Source organism: Myotis brandtii, unplaced genomic scaffold (genome assembly GCF_000412655.1).
Source record: "Myotis brandtii unplaced genomic scaffold, ASM41265v1 scaffold251, whole genome shotgun sequence".
NCBI classification, from domain to species: Eukaryota; Metazoa; Chordata; class Mammalia; order Chiroptera; family Vespertilionidae; genus Myotis; species Myotis brandtii.
The window spans coordinates 418,160-436,501 of NW_005359516.1; the positions used below are offsets into that span (position 1 = coordinate 418,160).

The 18,342-nt window shown below is 47.2% G+C and overlaps 1 protein-coding gene across 1 annotated transcript in view; it reads left to right on the plus strand.

The window, feature by feature from the left end:
• SFXN5 (sideroflexin 5) overlaps positions 1–18,342 on the plus strand; it is a 109,907-nt gene that overhangs the window by 5,019 nt on the left and 86,546 nt on the right. The window contains exons 2-3 of the mRNA XM_014540919.1: positions 2,786–2,854; positions 15,131–15,208. Coding sequence (XP_014396405.1) covers positions 2,786–2,854; positions 15,131–15,208 — 147 coding nt within the window. The remainder of the gene's footprint in view (positions 1–2,785; positions 2,855–15,130; positions 15,209–18,342) is intronic.

Consider the following 18,342-nt stretch of genomic DNA (forward strand, 5'->3'; position numbering starts at 1 on the left):
CTCTGGGTGTCCAGCTGGGTTTTGGAATACCAGGTGACTCAGTGTGCAGCTTGGTCCAGGATTAGTGAGCTGGCCCAGTCTTTCTGCCTTTGAGCTACAGGTTCAGCGGGCATTTTATGTCTAAGCACAGTGATTTAGAGGGCTGGGTACAGGAGGCTGAAGGTTCCTTCTCAGCCCATTGCCTCAGCTGCTGCTCCCAAGGCCCGCTCTCCCCCAGTGTCTGTGGGGGTGGAAGGCCTTGTACTGCAGGCCCCAGGCCCTGCTGAGAATTAGCTGACTCACCTTTCTTGTGCAAGGAACTGGAAGGAATCACGTAGCTGACTCATTCTTCAGGTAAAGAAAAAGGGAAGGAAAAACATCTACCGACTGTCTGATTAAGGGAAGAAGGGGGCTGAATTCTGGAGGGGGGGAAGCCATACATTTTAAACTATTGAGAAAATAAAAATTAATTAGACTGAGGAAGTAGAAACCTCTGCCATTCATCAGGCTGGGAGGACAGGCATCAAAACAGCTACAAAGAAACAGGGTTCCTCGCAAGGACCCGCTGCGTCTAAACAGTGTCCCACCAACCTCGTCTTCACACTCACTGAGAAATCACCTCTCTGAGATCTCTGGGGTCTCTTATACGGGCACTAATCCCACTCCTGAGGGCTGTGCCCTCAATCTAACCGCCTCCCCAAGACCCCACCTCTCATACCGTCACCATGAGCATTAGGATTTAATCTATGACTATCGGGGGGAGGGCTCAAATATTCCGTCTGTAGTAAGAACCACAGTATAGTTACTACATTAAGTAATTTAATATGGGTAAAATACTTTCATTAATCTATGACCTACATTTTTGTCAGTTGTCTCAGCAGTGTCCTTGAAAATATTCCCACCCCATTCCTGTCTAAGATTCAATCAAGAATCACATGATACATTTAGTTGTCGCTTTAGTTTCCTGTGATGTGGGCTGTCCCACAGTCCAAGCACAGTGATTTGTCTTTATGGCATTGTCATATTTGATGAATAAGGTCAGTTATTTTGTGGAATGTTCCTCAGTTTGGGTTTGCTTGATGTTCCTTCATGATTAGATTCAGTCCTTCCAGAATCCTATGTGAGTGATATTGTGAACTTCTCCAGGGATCACATCCGGAGGCACACAGTGTCCATCTCCCCTTCCTTGGTCCTTTTAACATGCCCCCATCATTTGGTGATGGTGGGAGGGCGGGCGTGGCGCTTCATTACTTTCTGGCGCAACAAAATGTACCAGTCTCATCTCACCAGTACCTTCCCTGCCCCAGCCCTGGAACTGGCCACTTCCCTGAGGAACCCTGATGGGTTTAAGTGATAAACAGGATCTGTATGTCATTCTGCCTCTTTACTATCCACTTACCACCCATCTGGCTCTACTCATTTCCCTGTCTATTAATTGGAATCATCCTCTTCATATGCATTTCTCACCATCATAAGCATTTTTCTACGTCATAAGCAATCTCTTTTAAATGGCGGCATAGTGTTCAGTTGCCGTCCACCTTTACGAATAATGCCGCAGTGACGTCCTCAGCATACAGTGCACCTCTGACCAAACCTCCGGATGTCTGACTGTTTGCTTGGACGACATTATCAGGCCATTTTGCCCGGACAACAGCACCGTGGGTTAGGCCATTTGGGTTGTGAGAGTTAGAGAAGCCATGTTTCCATTAGGAATGGCCCCGAAGCTTGGTCTCTGGGGAAGGCAGGAGGTGGAGAGGCTGCTCCGGGGCGGAGTGCCACGGTGAGCAGAGCTGGAGGCAGCGTGGGGCCTGGTGTGTGCAGGGGACTGTGAGGTGCCCCGGGGCCTACTACAGGGTCTTGACAGGGAAGGGAAAGGAGCAGACGGTGGCTGCAGGGTCGGTTTCCTACTGAGCAAGGGGGTGGAGTGTGGAGGCGTCTGTTCCCTCACTGCGCAAAGCAGAGGACGGTGCTTGGAGAGCTGTGGGGCTCCGGGGAGCATCTGGGACAGGGCCTGGGAGTGTAGCGAGGCATGAACCCCCAGCATTTGCAGCTTCTCCCTTTGTCCCCTAGCTTGGCACCCTGTCTCCTCCCTTGCTTGGCTTTGCCAAGCTGGCTCCGTCCCTAGGGCAGAGGGCCCAGCACCAGGGTTGCTCGGTTTCCTTTCATTGGGCTCGAATGCCCGTGGCCTGCTTTGCACAAAGCCCTTCTTTTCCATGGACCTTTCCCTGGGGCAAGGCCGGAGGGAGTGCCCCCCACCCCTCCTGGGCCTCACAGCAGCTCCAGAGCCATGGGTGAAGGAGGCCTGGGGGCCGCACGCAGCGGGCTGAGGTGCTGGAGCTCTGCCTCTGGGGAACTTGACCTGGGAGAGGGGCCTTCCCTCACTGGAGAGGTCCTCGCAAGGCTGGGAGGCTGTGGTGGTCAGGGAAGGCCTGGAGAGGGCGGGGACCAGGTCTGACCTCCAGCCCCTGTGCTCAGTGGTGGGGGGTGGAAGCTGCCGAAAGGCTTGGAGTGGATCTCAGGGGACTGAGGGAAAAGGGAGAAAAATGGGAGGCACCTTGAAGAGAAGTTGGGACAGTCACTGAGCCTTAATGGTCTTTCTGAATTGATGTTAGAAAGCCCTCCGACTGGGGAAACTGCTCTCAGGTCACTGAGCAGTGAGGCCTCATTGGTATTCATCTCCCATGTGGGGAGTCCTGGGGAGTGTGGGGCCCAACAGTGGGGGTGAGGTGGGGGGGTGGGGTTCCCCAGTGGCTGGAGGATGGTCTACAGCAGCTGATCTCCTCTCCTCTCCCACCCGCTTCTCCAGACATCCTTCTATGGCCGCTTCAGGCACTTCTTGGATATTATCGACCCTCGCACACTCTTTGTCACTGAGGTAAGTCATGGCTGTCACTCTGTGGAGGCCCCTTGGCCTTTGCACCGTGTCACTTTAGGAGATCCGTGGGCCATCTGTGTGTGTCCCTCATACACATTGTCTCATTTCATTTGGATCTCACCATGTCCCTTCCAGGTAGATAGATCTTCACCATCATCATCACCATCATTTCAAACTTTAATAAACTTATTTCCAACTACATGAGTTACATGCTCATTATAAAAGTCCAAACAGTACAAATGTTTAAGTAGAACCAAAAAGTAGCCTTTATACACCCTTCCTACCCAGTTCCCTCCTCTAGGTGATAAGGTAGAATTTACCTTTTCCATGTGAACCATGCTATGAATTTTGACAAATATTCAGTCATGAATCCAGCCCCACAGTAACAATGCAGAGCATTTCTATGACCCGAAAATGCCCCCTCATGCCCATTGGTAGTCTGTCTCCCCTACCCAGCCCCTGGCAACCACTTATCTGTTTTCTGTCCCTACTGTCTGGCTGTGTCCAGAATGTCATATAAATGGAATACAACAGTGTGTGCCTGGCTTCTTTTCCTTCACATCATGCTTTTGAGTTTCGTCTGTGATGTTGCGGGTATCAGTACTGCCTCTCCTCTCATTGCTGAGTAGTATTCCACTGAGAGGATGTTCCAGCATTTGTTTGTCCATCCACTTGTTGACGAACACCTGGGCTATTATAAATAAAACCGCTGTGAGCCTTTGTGTGGATGTATGCTTTCACTTCTGTGAGTAAATAACTAGGAATGGGATCGCTGGCTCGTACGGTAAGTGCGGTAAGTGTATGTCTCACTTCGTAGGAGACGGCCAGACTGTTCAGAGTGGCTGCACGTTTCACATTCCCATCCACCATGTTCCAGTTGCTCACCATCCTCACCAACACCTGCTCTTGTCAAATTTGAACAGATTCCGTTTACTTCAGCCGTCCCAAGAAGCGTGTCTCTGTAGCCTCTGTATATGTATTTACAAATGTGTGTAGGGATGCACGCACACACAAAATAGCAAAGATCTATTAAGCACTTACTGTGAGCAAGGCAGTGTTGTAAGCATTTTACATGCATCCGATCATCAGATTAACGCAAAGCAACCCATGAGGTAGATCTATTTCAGTTCCGTTTTGCAGATGAGGACATAGACAGAAGGTAAGTCTCATGGTATGAATGCAGGTAAGCTTGTCTCGGAGCCCTTACTCTTAGCCAGTTTGCATTCCTGTTCAGGCAACAGTTTGGGGAGCTTTTCCCCAAGATGACTGGGCGGGTGGGCCGCAGGCCTGAGCTGCTGCGCAGGCCACACCCCTGAGCAAGTCACTGAGCCCCTTTGTGGGCTTCCTGCGTGGACAGCACTTCCCTGCACATCTCTGTGAGCACTGCCTGGCTTCAGCCCCAGAGCTGATCAGCTCAGGGAGGGAAGGGCCACGGCGGAAAGGAGCACAAGGCCTGCCAGGCCCCTGGGCCTCGAACACCCCGCACTGTGCGTGGGAGCAGCCAGGGCTGTGAAACGGGGCGTTAACCGGGTGTGGTTTCCACTGCACGTCAGCAGGACAGAGGGCTCAGGTGTTTTATTGCTGGTCCTAACTGCCTCTGGGCCTACTGCCTCCTAAGGACAAGGCTGCTGTGCTCTCGGCTCCGTCTGCACTCTCCTAAGGAGTTGTCTATGCGATCACACAAAAATTGGGAAGAGCACCAAACTAGAGAAACTCCTTACCTAGCCTAGGTTATGTGTCTTTCTAGAAAGTTCCAGAATGGTGCAAAACTGGATACAGTTGCCACATAAATCCCAACATAAATGCTACCCGTTGATGGAGGAGTCAGCAGAGGCCAGTGCTTAGCTCAAAAGATGGAGGTGCTAACGGTGGTCTTTCAGGGGTGTTGAGAGGCGACAGAGGGGCACTGAGAAGGTTGGGAGGCATTTCAGTGCTCCCCAGTCACCGTCAGCCGAGCCGGCCGGGGCTCTGGGGATGGGTGCGCGGCTACAGAGTGACATGCTGCCTGTGCCGGGGGCTCACCCACCTCCAGTCCACCTCTCCTCGCTCCCAGACCACTTCACTCTACTTCTCTGCGCCTGTACCACACCTTTCATCTTGAGCTCTCACATTCTGAAAGGCTGCAGCATTCTTGTACATCACTAACCATTTGGGTCTAAATCCCATTACTAAATAGACAAATCTCACGCTTTATTAGTAATCGAGCTCACTGTCAAAGCAATTACTTACTAGCTAGAAAATAAAACCACTGCAATGTAGTTTTAGGATATTTTTCCGATTTCACATGTTCCCTCCCCTCATCAAAGATTATGATCGACTTCCCAGACGATCTTCACTTTTCCCCTAGCACTGCCTCCACCGCCTCCCCCCGTCCCACACCCGCCCCCAGCAGTTGGGGACTGTTTCCACGACTGCCTGCTGGCCTTTGGAAAGTTTCTGCCCACAGGAGATCTAGGCCCTAAAAACCCTGGGAGACCCGTGAGTGGGGTCTTCAGGCCTCGCTGGTTCTAGTCGAGGCAGGTGGCTTGGCAAGGCCACAGTGAGAAATCGGAGGCCCTGAGAGGCAAAGGGGCTCTTCCCTGAGCCCCTCCCCACGAACTGTGGCGCTGCCAGGAGGGCCAGCCCCCCCTACCCCCCCCTTCTGCTGGGCTCACTGACCAGGCTCCTGTCTCCAGAACACTGCTTCTCTCCCAGGGCCCTTGGCTGGTGTCCTGGGAAGCAGAGCGTGGGGCGCGGCTGCCCAGCCGGAGGACGGGCCAGTTTGCCTGTGAGGGTGGGAGGGTCGTGGAGGACAGGAGGAGGTGGCCCTGGAAACCAGTTTCCCGAGGTGGACAGATCCTGGGCAGCGTGAGCCACCTGGTGACCCGGTTCTGGGGGCAGTCGCTGACTGAACAGACAGACTCGTCTTGCGAGAGTTTGCAGCTAGTTGTTTGCAATTTTTGAACTGACCAAGCTTTCCAAAGATTCCAACCCTCTTGTGTGTAATGAGGCGGAGGAAGTTGTATTCACAGTAATTTCTCTTAGGAAGAAGGCCGTCTTTGTTTTATCACTGTGTTGAGCCAGGCTTCAGAGGAGGAGGCTGGTCTGCCTGACAGAGGGGGAGGGACTGTGCTTTGATCCTGGAGGAGAGAGGAGGGAGGAGGCAGGAAAGGGAGAGAGTGGGAGGGAGAGCAAGTAACCTGGCGAGCCAGTGCCTGGGGGCTCTTTTTTAATGTTTTTTTTTTTTTTTTTTTTTTTTTTTATTGATTTGGAGAGAGAGAGGAAGGGAGAAGTGTGAGAGTATAACATCGATGGCTGCCTCCTGCACGCCCCCTACCGGGGGAGCCACAATCCGGGCAAGTGCCCTGACCCTGAATCGAACCAGCGACCTCTAGGATGCCCAACCAACTGAGCCACCCTGGCCAGGGCCCTGGGGGCTCTTGTGAGGTGGGTCGTGCCTACTGTGCGTTGATGGTCGTTGACCTGACTCAGTATTGTCCCTTCCACCATCATTCCTGGAAAGCTGTCAGTGAAGTCTGCCTGGCTCATGAAATGTCCGCAAGAGTGGATCATTTGAGGGGATATTGAGGGGGTGTGGGTCTCCATCAGGGTGCAGTGTGTGTGTGTGTGGGGGGGGGGGGGTCAGGCCTGAGGAAGGAAACAGCCAGGAGCCGGCATGGATGTCAGCTTTGGCCCTCCACAGAAGTCATGGGATTCCACCTAGACCTCTGAGGGCAGTGGTGCCCCAGCTGACATCTAAGCTACTTTTAATTATGGGCTGAATGAAGGTAAAAGGGATTTGCTATTCTGAATTCAATAACTATTTAAGGGAATGAATGGTTGATAGATGATCATCCTGAAGAGCATAGAAAACTAACTGAAATAGTGTTAATAGCACCATTTCAATACTAGCACTGCATTGGTTAGTGATCTGGAACTTGGGGCTGTAGTGTAGGCTAGAACAAGTCAGTAATTATACGGATGTTGGGGACCATCATCACCTGCGAGTAGGGAGATACAAATATGAAGTAGGGAAAAGACAAAGAATTATGTGATGTTGAATTTGAATTGGAGGTATCAGTGTGAACTCATGATTCACACACACATTTCCCAGTTTCCTGGCTCTGTTCACTGAAAGGGCCTAGAAGCAATGATACCTGGTAACAATGTACCACTCACCATCCATAAAAGGAACCAGGGCTTCTTGTAGACATGGTCAGATCCACACGTGGGGCAAGGAGAATTGTTACATAAAGTAAGAAAGTGCACAGAGAGTGACGGAGACCCCGTAAATGGCTTGAAGGGCAACCCACTGGCCACATTTGGGACAATTCCAACCTTAAGAAGAATAAGAGCGATGGATTATGATACGTTGAGGTAATAATAAATCCATGAGTCCATAGTAATACTAAAAATGTGGGAGAGGGAAGCTCTTTGCAGAAGAGTGTCAGCTAATAAGCATAGAAGGAATAACCATTGTATAATCATTAATGTATGCTATTTCCGTAGAGCCAAAGATGGTTGGGGACAGGATATTTGTGTGCTCTTTAGCAGTTCCACCCTAAGGATTATTTAGCAATTACAAAGGGGAAAAGGTACCTTTACGGTGGTTGGAGGATACCTCTTTAACCAGATGACCACACTTAGCATCACTAACAATGAAAAAAACACACTCTATGCCTCCTGATATGATGTGATTCTGGTATTAACCCCTACATATAGGGAAATATACGAAAGTCTAAAGAAGAAAATAAAAACTGCTTATTACCCCACCTGCCAGAAATAATAATCTAGCATTTTGATGTATGTTTATGTTCAAAATTAGGATGTTTACAAAATATGTATAAATGTAGCTCTATATAGATACATAAAGAATCACGTATGATATATTTGTATACATAACATAAATGTATACATAATATATATTCTTTTTCCATGTAACATATCATGAGCATTTTTCCTTGTCATTAAATGTTGTTTTCAAAATGTGTTTAACAATTGCATGTAATTTACCATGTAGTTATTCCATGTTTAGTTGTTTTCTCTATTGTTGACCATTTGAGTAGTTTCAAGGTTTTTTCTTTTTGCCATTGTATTGTAATAAATATCCTTGATCATAAATCTCCTCATTTTCCTCTTTATTTCCTTTGGATAAGTTCCTAGAACTGGAATTTCTGCATGAAAAGCATTTTAAGGCGTTTGAATATGATGCCAATTGCCCTGTAAATTGTACCAACCTTTACCAAGATTATATCAGTTTATACTCTCACTAGCAGTGAGTGAGGATGTCCATTTAAATGCATTAGATATTCTAATTTTTAAAATCTTTAATGAAATTTTTATATATATATTATTGATTTTTAGAGAGAAAGGAAGGGAGAGGGAGTGAGAGAAACATTGATGTGAGAGTGGGACATTGATTGGCTGCCTCCTGCATGCTCCCTACAGAGGACTGAGCCCACATCTTGCAACCCTGGGCATGTGCCCTGACCAGGAATTGAACTGGCGACCTTTTGGTTCATGGGATGACACCCAACCAACTGAGCCACACTGGCCAGCTTTAATGGAACTATTTTTTATTTAAAAAAAAATCCCCAAATGTTAGTACCTATATACACATCAAGTTCTTGCCCATCAGCATACATTTTTGGCATAGTTATTACATTGAACATAGACTTTTTGTTTGCTTTTTTCATTCATTTCCAAGTCTTTATAATTTTTTAAAAAAAATTTTAGCCTTACAGTATAGATAACCATTATCAGTAGACTTATAGGTATAACAGATAGGTTGTTACTGTCTTTTGTGATTCCACCCAAAAAAAAAAAAAAAAAGTCTTAGGCATGCCACTTTCACCTGTGCTCAATTTATTTTTTAGAATAAATTTCCAAGACAAGGATATTCAGGCTGGAGGCCACGATTGTTTTTATAGTTCGTGGGGTAGCTGGACAGATTTATTTTCTAGAGCAGTGATGGTGAACCTTTGGAGGCCACTGTTTTTATAGTTCGTGGGGTAGCTGGACAGATTTATTTTCTAGAGCAGTGATGGTGAACCTTTTGAGCTCGGCGTGTCAGCATTTTGAAAAACCCTAACTTAACTCTGGTGCCGTGTCACATATAGAAACTTTTTGATATTTGCAACCATAGTAAAACAAAGTCTTATATTTTTGATATTTATTTTATATATTTAAATGCCATTTAACAAAGAAAAATCAACCAAAAAAATGAGTTCGCGTGTCACCTCTGACACGCGTGTCATAGGTTCGCCATCACTGTTCTAGAGGGTTGTAGTACCTGCCATGCTGCCGGGATTATATTGGTTTACCTCACACAGGCCCCCTGCAGGCGCCCAGGGGTCAGCCGCCCGGAAGCAGAACCTCTCCCAACGTGGCCCTGGTTTCCTCTCCCCTTGGGCCTGCGTCCCAGAGGGTGGCTCGTGGCTGGTGGGAGCCACACCAGACGGCTCTGCAAGTCCCCCGGCTGCTGGGAGGGAGCAAGGAGGGGCCTAGGAAAGCCCAGGGAAGATGAGACATAGGAGGGCATGGCTCTCTGCATGCACAGAAATCACTAGCTTTGGCCCTCAAGTCCCACCACCTGGGGCCACAATAGGAATGGATCCAGCCAGGGTTGCAGACAAGGTAAGGATGCACTTGGCAGATGCAAGACTGGCCCAGGTGAGAACCATCAGACAGATAAATGCTGAGCAGTTAACACAATGTGACATGACCTGCTGCCCCCCACCCCCTGCCAGCAACCCCTGCTCCATTCCCTCATGCACACCCCACCGCGCTGTCAGTCCATTCTCCCTGACACTTGACGCTGCTCTTTCTTTTCCATTTTTTTTCAGTTCTGCAAACTTGGGATTCTCAAAGCTTTGCCTGAGATGCCCACGTTTCAATTGCACCCTTTCTCTAAACCTGCTCTCCGTTTTCTCTATGTCAGGCTGGGCTTAGCTTTGAATGAGAGTGAAGAAGGACCTTCCTGTTCTTATCCGGGGCCCCCGCCCCAGTAGGAATCGGCTTTGGGTTGGGGGGCAGGATGCAGGCCTTGCTGTGGTTTCCTTTTGGGACGGCCCTGCTCTCAGTCACTGTGGTGAGGACGGGGGTTCTTCCATGCCCACATCTCGGGGAAATGGCCCAGAACTGGGACGGGATGGGTTTCCAGTGCCACCCACCCACTCTGTGACCCCGAGCAAGGAAACACCCTTCCCTCTTTGGCCCCAGTTTCTCAGGAAGGGGGTGGCCACATGGTGCTATGACATACACACACAGGGCGTGTTTTTATTTGTGTCCTTTGTGAGCAGGGCATCGTCTCTTGGAATCCGGGGAATCTGTAAAACCCGTGTCACCTTCGATGGACATGGGTCTGACACTGTAGAGCAGTGGTTCTCAACCTTGGCTGCACATTAGAATCACCTGGGAATCTTTTTAAAATCCTGATTTCTGGGCCTCATCCTCCGAGTATAGATAACCATTATCATTAGACTTAAGGTATAACAGATAGGTTGTTACTGTCTTTTGTGATCCCACCCCCAAAAAAAAAAAAAAAAAGTCTTAGGCATGCCACTTTCACCTGTGCTAAACTTACTTTTTAGAATCAATTCCCAAGAGAAGGATATTCAGGCTGGAGGCCACGATTGTTTTTATAGTTCGTGGGGTAGCTGGACAGATGAGGCCCAGAAATCAGGATTTTAAAAAGATTCCCAGGTGATTCTAATGTGCAGCCAAGGTTGAGAACCACTGCTGTAGAGCCTGGATTCCTAACCCTGACCATGCCCTTTGCCTCTCCCTCTAGAAGCCTCAGTCATGCATTTTTATTAAATGCGCATTATATGTGGCCCTGGGTTGGTGATGGGCTGGGCTGGGCATGTCCCGGGGTTCTACGGAGATACCTAAAACCAGGCCCCTGCTGCCTGCACTTGGCAATCTCTGACAGGTAATGCAAGCACACAGGCAGGAAGTGGCCAGGCACCTCAGAGAGGGCAAGCCCAGGGCTCTCTGACTGTTCACAGGAGGGGACGTTTCTGGAAGATTCCTGGAGAAGTGAGCCTGGAGGGATGGAGGGGGTTGGTGACAGACTTGGGGAGGAAGGGTATCTTGGTGAAGTGAATAGTATGGGCAAAGTCAGGAGGTGGGAACATGGAGGTACCAACTGGAGAATGGAGGGGCCCCTTACCCAAAGGAGGGTGAGATATTTCTGGGCTTTTCTCACATCCTGGCCAAATGCTGTCACTTCCATCGTCTATTTAATATATTAGATATTATTCTACATTAAATATTTATATCAGTTTGCCATCCTGTAACCATGCAGGGATTATACTCAGTCTGCATTGAGTTTGGGGGTGTGCTAGGCTACCCTCTCTGCCCCCCTAAAAAGATTAGTTTTCCTCCTGATGACTCCCCAGCTTTCCTTTCTGTGCCCTTCCCTTCCTGTGTCCCTCTGTCCCCATTCCTGTCTGGCCTGGTCTCCCCCCTCTGTGTCCACCACCCTAACACTCCATGCCTGTCCCTTTGCTTCCTTCTTCCTCTGGGGATTTGGGGCCAGGATTCTCCTCTGTCCAAATTCCCTGCCCCTGGAGCAGGCCTCCCAGGCGCCAGCATTTCCCCGAGGGACCTTCTGCTCCCTGTCAAATACTAGGAGACACCCTCACGGTGACACTTTCTGGCAGGTGAGCCAGAGGCAGGCAGGCTGTGAGGGAGTCTGGGAAGCAGCAACCTGTCCATCCATGCCCCTGGCCCCCATAGGCCCTGGAGAAGAGCCCCAGTCTTCTCTCCAGCCGGCTGGGCTCCTCACCCGTCCGCATTCAGGGCCTGGCTGCCTGTTCCTGGTTGAGCAGACTTTCTGCAAAGTTCACCTCCCACTGGCCTCCAGCGTTCCCCGCCCCTCACATGCCCAGGGCTTTCCGCCAAGCCCCACAAGGCATAGGCGTGAGAGGAGGGTTGACTCTCCTACCTCTCAAGTCTCCTGAAAATGGCCCCCTTCTCTGTGGGGAGACCAGCCCCAGAGCAGCCAGCCCTCAGGGACCTAAGATAAGTGGCCGAGGCACCTCTCTGTCCCAGGGAGTAGCCTGGAGCCCAAGGCCTTCCGCCTCTGACAGGGGGCCCGGCTGAGGGCTAGGAAGGCCCGGAAGCAGAAGAGCACGTTCTAGCTGCCTTCAGTCCTGGATTCTCAGCTCTGTCTTCAGGAACTTTGGATTTAGTTCTCCCTCCACCCATGCCAAGATGAGAGCTCTTGGGAACCCATTCTTGTGGCAGGAGGCCTCCCTTTGATGACCATGTCAGATGAGATGGAAACTGGCCAGGTTGTTATAGGAACTCGGAAGAATCCCTGGAGTGGGAAAATAATGAGAACACGGGGCCATTCACCATTCACGGCGGAAAGTGGAGCACTCATTGTCTGAGGGCAGAAGCTGCGGCCCAGAGAGGAAGCAGGCTTGGGGTGGGGGGGCTTGCTGCAGCACTAGGAGGCTTTGAGGGTGGTGGGGGGACAGAGAAAGGGTCTGACCAGACTGCTCACTTTCTATCTGTATGACTTTAAGCAAGTTAAAACAACAACCAACACGAAAAAGAAATGTATGAGACTGGAAGGAATATCACCCTACTTTTTCGACAGTTATCTCAGTGGTATGTTTACAGGTGATTTAAAATTATTTTTGTGCTTTTCTCTCTATGTGTGTGTGTGTGTGTGTGTGTGTGTGTGTGTGTGTGTGTGTTTTTCCTCCTGGCATTTTCTCTAAACAGCAGGAATTAATTGAAAAAGGAACCCTGAAAACACAACGCTATCTCCAGTTTGGAAGCACAGATTCTGTTCTGGGTGGGCTCTCTGGAGTTTTGGAATTGATGTGCATATATTTGAAAGGCCAGGGACAGTACTTTCCAGCAGTCAGGCTGCCCCCCAGCAAGTTTTCCTGGCCCCTGATGCCCTGGGTTAGACCAGCACGGGCCTCGGGTACCTCACACATAGGCCTGATGGGTCGGGGTGTCCCGAGGGGCAGTTATTCCCATTGTTACAGTACAGGAGGTGGCTGTTTGTTTTTCATCCTGTGAGGCCACCCTTGTCAGCTGGCTCAGCAAACGCGCTGTCTACTCCACCTGGTGCCCTTCCTGGTGCTGCCTCCTCCTTTAGACCAACGAATGGGCTTATGTTGCAGTCTCGGCACTCCTGTTTCTGGCCAGCCTTGTCCCTCCTCTGTCAGAAGGGGAATGGTGCACTGCCAGTGTGGCTCAGTGGTGAGCGTTGACCTATGAACCAGGAAGTCACGGTTCCATTCCTAGTCAGGGCACATGCCTGGGTTGTGGGCTTCATTCCCAGTAGGGGGTATGCAGGAGGCAGCAGATCAATGATTCTCTCTCATCATTGATGCCTCTCTCTCCCCCTCTCTCTTCCTCTCTGAAAACAATAAGATGTATTTTTTTTAAAAAAGGAGGGGAATGGTGGCTTCACTTGATTTTTTTGCCCAAGCTGGGCATCCCTGGTGGCTGGGTCCCTCACCTGACTTTGACATAGGCTACCTTCTATCACTGTTGTCTATTACTAATTTTTTGAGGTGCAACATACATACAGTAAAATGCACATATCCTAAGTTTATTGCTTAATGGATTTCGACATATATTTAAACCCATGTAACCACCACTTAGATCAGACATTTCCATTTCCATTACCCTGGAGGGTTCCCTCATGTCCTTTCCAAGTCAGTACCCCTAAAGGTAACACTGTAATGACCTCCACCACCATAGGTGAGTTTTGACTGTTTTTTTAAAACTTTATGCACTATACTCATTGGCATCACACTTATTTTGCTTCTCATGCATATTAGCTGTCTATTGCTATGTAAGACATCACCCCAAAATATAGTGGCTTAAAACAACAACAGTCGGTTATTTTGCTCACCGATCCTCAGTTTGGGCAGGGCTCAGAGGGGATGGTTTGTCTCTGCTCCATGCAGCATCAGCGGGGGCAGCGTGACAGGGGGACGGAAGGTCCTTTCCAAGGTGGCTCACTTGGATGGTGAGCAAGCTGGTGCTGACCATCAGCTGGTGGTTCAGCTGGAGCTGTGGGCCAGGCCCTCAGTTGCTCTGCATGTGGTTGTCTATATGGGGTGCTTGGGCTTCCTTACAATATGGCAGCTGAGTTCCAAGGGAGCAACCATCCCAAGAAAACAAGGTGGAGGTGCAAGGCATTTTTATGACCTAACCTCAAACTCTATTTGTTGAGTCAGCCATGAAAATCTTCCCTGGATCAAGGTTCGGGGGCACAGAGGATGTGAGAAGGTTCTAGAAGAGCATGGGGAATGGGAGAAATGGGGGTGGCCATTTTTGGAAAACCCATTTGGCTACGTTATGTTTGTCAGATTCATCGACGTTGTAACATATATTTGTAATTTGCTTTTTTTGTTGTATAATATTTCATTGTGTACATAGACTACAATTTAGTTTATTCAGTCTATTATTGACATTTGAATTGTTTATAGTTTTGGGCTATTTAAATAGTGCTCCTATGATTATACTCATACAGATGTTTTGGTGGACAGAGGTGACCATCTATCACAGTTGCTGTCTCTTTAGCTTTTAAGATTTTAAAAATCATACAATTCTTATCCTCTTTTATTTTCTCTCTTTCCCCATCAGTTACTGTAGCCATATGCACTTTAGTATGTAAATCTCTGCTAGTGTTTTTAAAATCTTGAAAAGAAATTATAGCAGTAATACATAAATATGTTTTCTTTATAAAAACTTTCAGTATTGCAATTAAGATTAAAGTTCCTTATGACACTTCTTGCCAAGTTGGGCCCTTTCCTTCTACCCCAAGATAACCCTTGTCACCAGTTTGGGGTGGTCTCATCTAGAGCTTTTTTTGATGCATTTACACACATAAATATTCCCATAGAAAATACTGTTTTGTGTGTGTGTGTGTGTGTGTGTGTGTGTGTGTGTGTGTGTGTGTGTGTGTTGTTTGGTACAATGCATGGTATCATATGGCTCTGCAATTCGCTTTCTCACTCAAAAAAATATCTTGGAGTTATGGCCATAGAATCGCATATAGATCTACTTCGCTTTTTAAACTGCCGAATAATGTTTCATAGTATTATGATAGCACTGCCATTTGGCCATTTCCCTATGAAAGGACGTTTAGGTTGTATCCTTCCTTATTGTGCAGCGTGTGCCCGATGAACTGGAGGGCAGGCCTGGCACACTGTGATATTGTCAGTACTTGATCAACACAGATGCATTTCGTAATGGGAAAGAGTTGCTGGAGCTCTGGGTCTGTACCCCTCAATGTCCCCTCTCTCTTCCCTGCAGAGACGTCTCCGAGAGGCCGTGCAGCTGCTGGAGGACTATAAGCATGGGACCCTGCGCCCCGGGGTCACCAATGAACAGGTAACGCTGCGGGAGGTGGGGAAGGAAGGAAGTCACAAATTCCCAACCTTTTCCCTGCAGCCAGACCACTCCTTTTTCCTTCAGTATCTACTTCCACTGCGACTACATACCCCTGTGGGTCTCTGGCTTTTTGGAGGACGTACTCAGGTCTCGCCAGCACCCTGAGTCTGGTGGGAAGCATGGTGGCTGGTGAGGCTAGAGAGGCCCAAAGGCAGTGGTTTGCTGGAGCTAACGTGTGTACCTCTTCCCAATTCCACATTCAGTGACATCATGGTGATAGCTTGAAATCAGCCACGATGGGAATACTTACACCACAGAAATTGGCAAATGCTACAAATTAGGACTTTCCCCCCCAAAGAATTGATTAGTAATTACTTACCAGCATACTACTCCCCAAAAGTTCAAGTTGAGGGTGGGAAAGGGGTGCAGATGGTAGGGATTAGGCTAAGACACTGTAATTTTTTTAAAATTTAATTTATCTTTATTGTTGAAAGTATTACAGATGTTCCTCCTTTTCTACCACTGATCCCCTAATTTTTTTAATAGTATGTAGGAACTTGAACTAGAGCTAATTGAAATATTGATGGTTGTGTTTGGTTTGGGGGGGGGGGAGTAGAAGGATGTAGTATAAGGCAACTTTAATGAAACAGAGACTGATGGTTAATGTACCAAAGTGGGTTTTTAAATTCATAAACTTTATTTCAGAAACTTAAAAAATTTATTTCACATTTTTAAAAGTAATGGGTGTGTGTAGTTCACAAAAGTCAAATAGTACTAAAACATTTGTAAGGAAAAACAGTATGCTGCCCATCATCCCTCTTCAGTTCCCATCCCTATTCCCCAGAAGCAAATACTTTTAGCTGTCTCTTCAGATAGAAATCTATATTTCAAACTAACATGTTTATCTATACTGCTGTTTCTCAACTAATTCTTTTGTGTTATCTATTATGGTAGTTGAGAATCCAGCTCTTATATCCACCCCCATAAACATGCTTCTCTCCCCAACTCTCCTCACCGTCCCAAGATAGTTATCATGGTTTGGGGGTCTATGGATATGCAGTATTCACATCATAACTTTATAAATAACATTTACTGTAGAGTCAAGTTGGTTGTATCATCACTATGTTTTCCATTTTTTAAACTTTATGTTTTATTTGCAGTTAATGGTTGCCTCTTTTTTCCTTATTAGCATAGTTTTCTTTGTCTCATCTCTCATTCTCACTACACCCTTTAGGGGTATGTTCAGTGCCTCCTTTCAATCCTGAAGACTCCAGCTCTTCAGTTCTATTTTTTCCTTGAACATGTCCTTCCTGGGCCCCCCTCCCTCCAGCTCCGGGCCTTCTTTTGGTGTTTGTACACTTCCATTTTGGTGGAATACCTCTTCCAGTAGCTTTCTGAAAATAAATAAATAAATAAATGGGAAGAAAATTTTGAGTACTTTTATTTCTGAAAAATTGTGACTCTGCACTCAGCCTTAATTGACAGTTTGGCTGAGGAGAAAATTCTAGTATGACAATCATTCTCCTTCAGAATTTTGAAGACATTAGTTGTCTTCCAGCTTCCAGGATAGCGGTTGAAAACTTCCATGCTGTTTTATTCCTGATTCTTTGCAAGTGACCTCTTTTCACTCCTTGGAATGTTTAGGGTCTTCTCTTTATCTATACAATTTATTTCTGAAATTCCACAGTGCCTCTTTTTTTTAAAAAAAATTAAATCTTTATTGTTCAGATTATTACAGTTGTTCCTCTTTTTTCCCCCCATAGCTCCCCTCCCCCCAGTTCCCACCCCACCCTCCGCCCTCACCCCCCCACCACTGTCCTCATCCATAGGGGCACGATTTTTGTCCAGTCTCTTCCCACATCCCCCATACCCCTTTCCCCCCCAAGAATAGTCAGTCCACTCCCTTTCTATGCCCCTGATTCTATTATAATCACCAGTTTATTCTGTTCATCAGGTTATTTATTCACTTGATTTTTAGATTCACTTGTTGATAGATGTGTATATGTTGTTCATAATTTGTATCTTTACCTTTTTCTTCTTCTTCCTCTTCTTAAAGGATACATTTCAGCATTTCATATAATACTGGTTTGGTGGTGATGAACTCCTTTAGCTTTTTCTTATCTGTGAAGCTCTATATCTGACCTTCAATTCTGAATGATAGCTTTGCTGGATAAAGTAATCTTGGTTGTAGGTTCTTGCTATTCATCACTTTGAATATTTCTTGCCACTCCCTTCTGGCCTGCAAAGTTTCTGTTGAGAAATCAGCTGACAGTCGTATGGGTATTCCCTTGTAGGTAATTGAGTCTCTTTCTCTTGCTGCTTTTAAGATTCTCTCTTCGTCTTTTGTTCTTGGCATTTTAATTATGATGTGTCTTGGTGTGGTCCTCTTTGGATTCCTTTTGTTTGGGGTTCTCTGTGCTTCCTGGACTTGTAAGTCTATTTCTTTCATCAGGTAGGGGAAGTTTTCTGTCATTATTTCTTCAAATAGGTTTTCAATATCTTGCTCTCTCTCTTCTTCTGGCACCCCTATAATTTGGATGTTGGTACACTTGAAGCTGTCCCAGAGGCTCCTTACACTATCTTCGTATTTTTGGATTCTTTTTTCATTTTGCTTTTCCGGTTGGGTATTTTTTGCTTCTTCGTATTTCAAATCTTTGACTTGATTCTTGCTATCCTCTGCTGTTGGAACTCTGCATAATATCCTTTATTTCAGTCAGTGTATGCTTAATTTCTAGTTGGTCCTTTTTCATAACCACGAGGATCTCACTAGATTTCTGAGGGTCTCACTAAATTTATCAGCGGTCTCACCAGACTTTTTGAGTATCTTACTAAATTTATCGGCGGTTTCTAGAAAGTTCTTGAAAAACCTTAAAAGTGTGGTTTTGAACTCTATATCCAGTAGTTTGCTTTCCTCCATTTCTGTCATTTGTGTCCTGTTCCTTTGTCTCCTCATTTTTTATGCTTCCCTGTGTTGGTAGAGTGGCTTTGTGTGCTAGGTGTCCTATAGGCCCCAGTGGCTCAGCCTCTCCAATTACCTGAGGTGGACACTCTTGGTGCACCCCCTTGTGGGCTTTGTGCACAGTCTTGTTGTAGTTAAGCCTTGATTGTTGTAGGCATCACTGGGAGGAATTGAC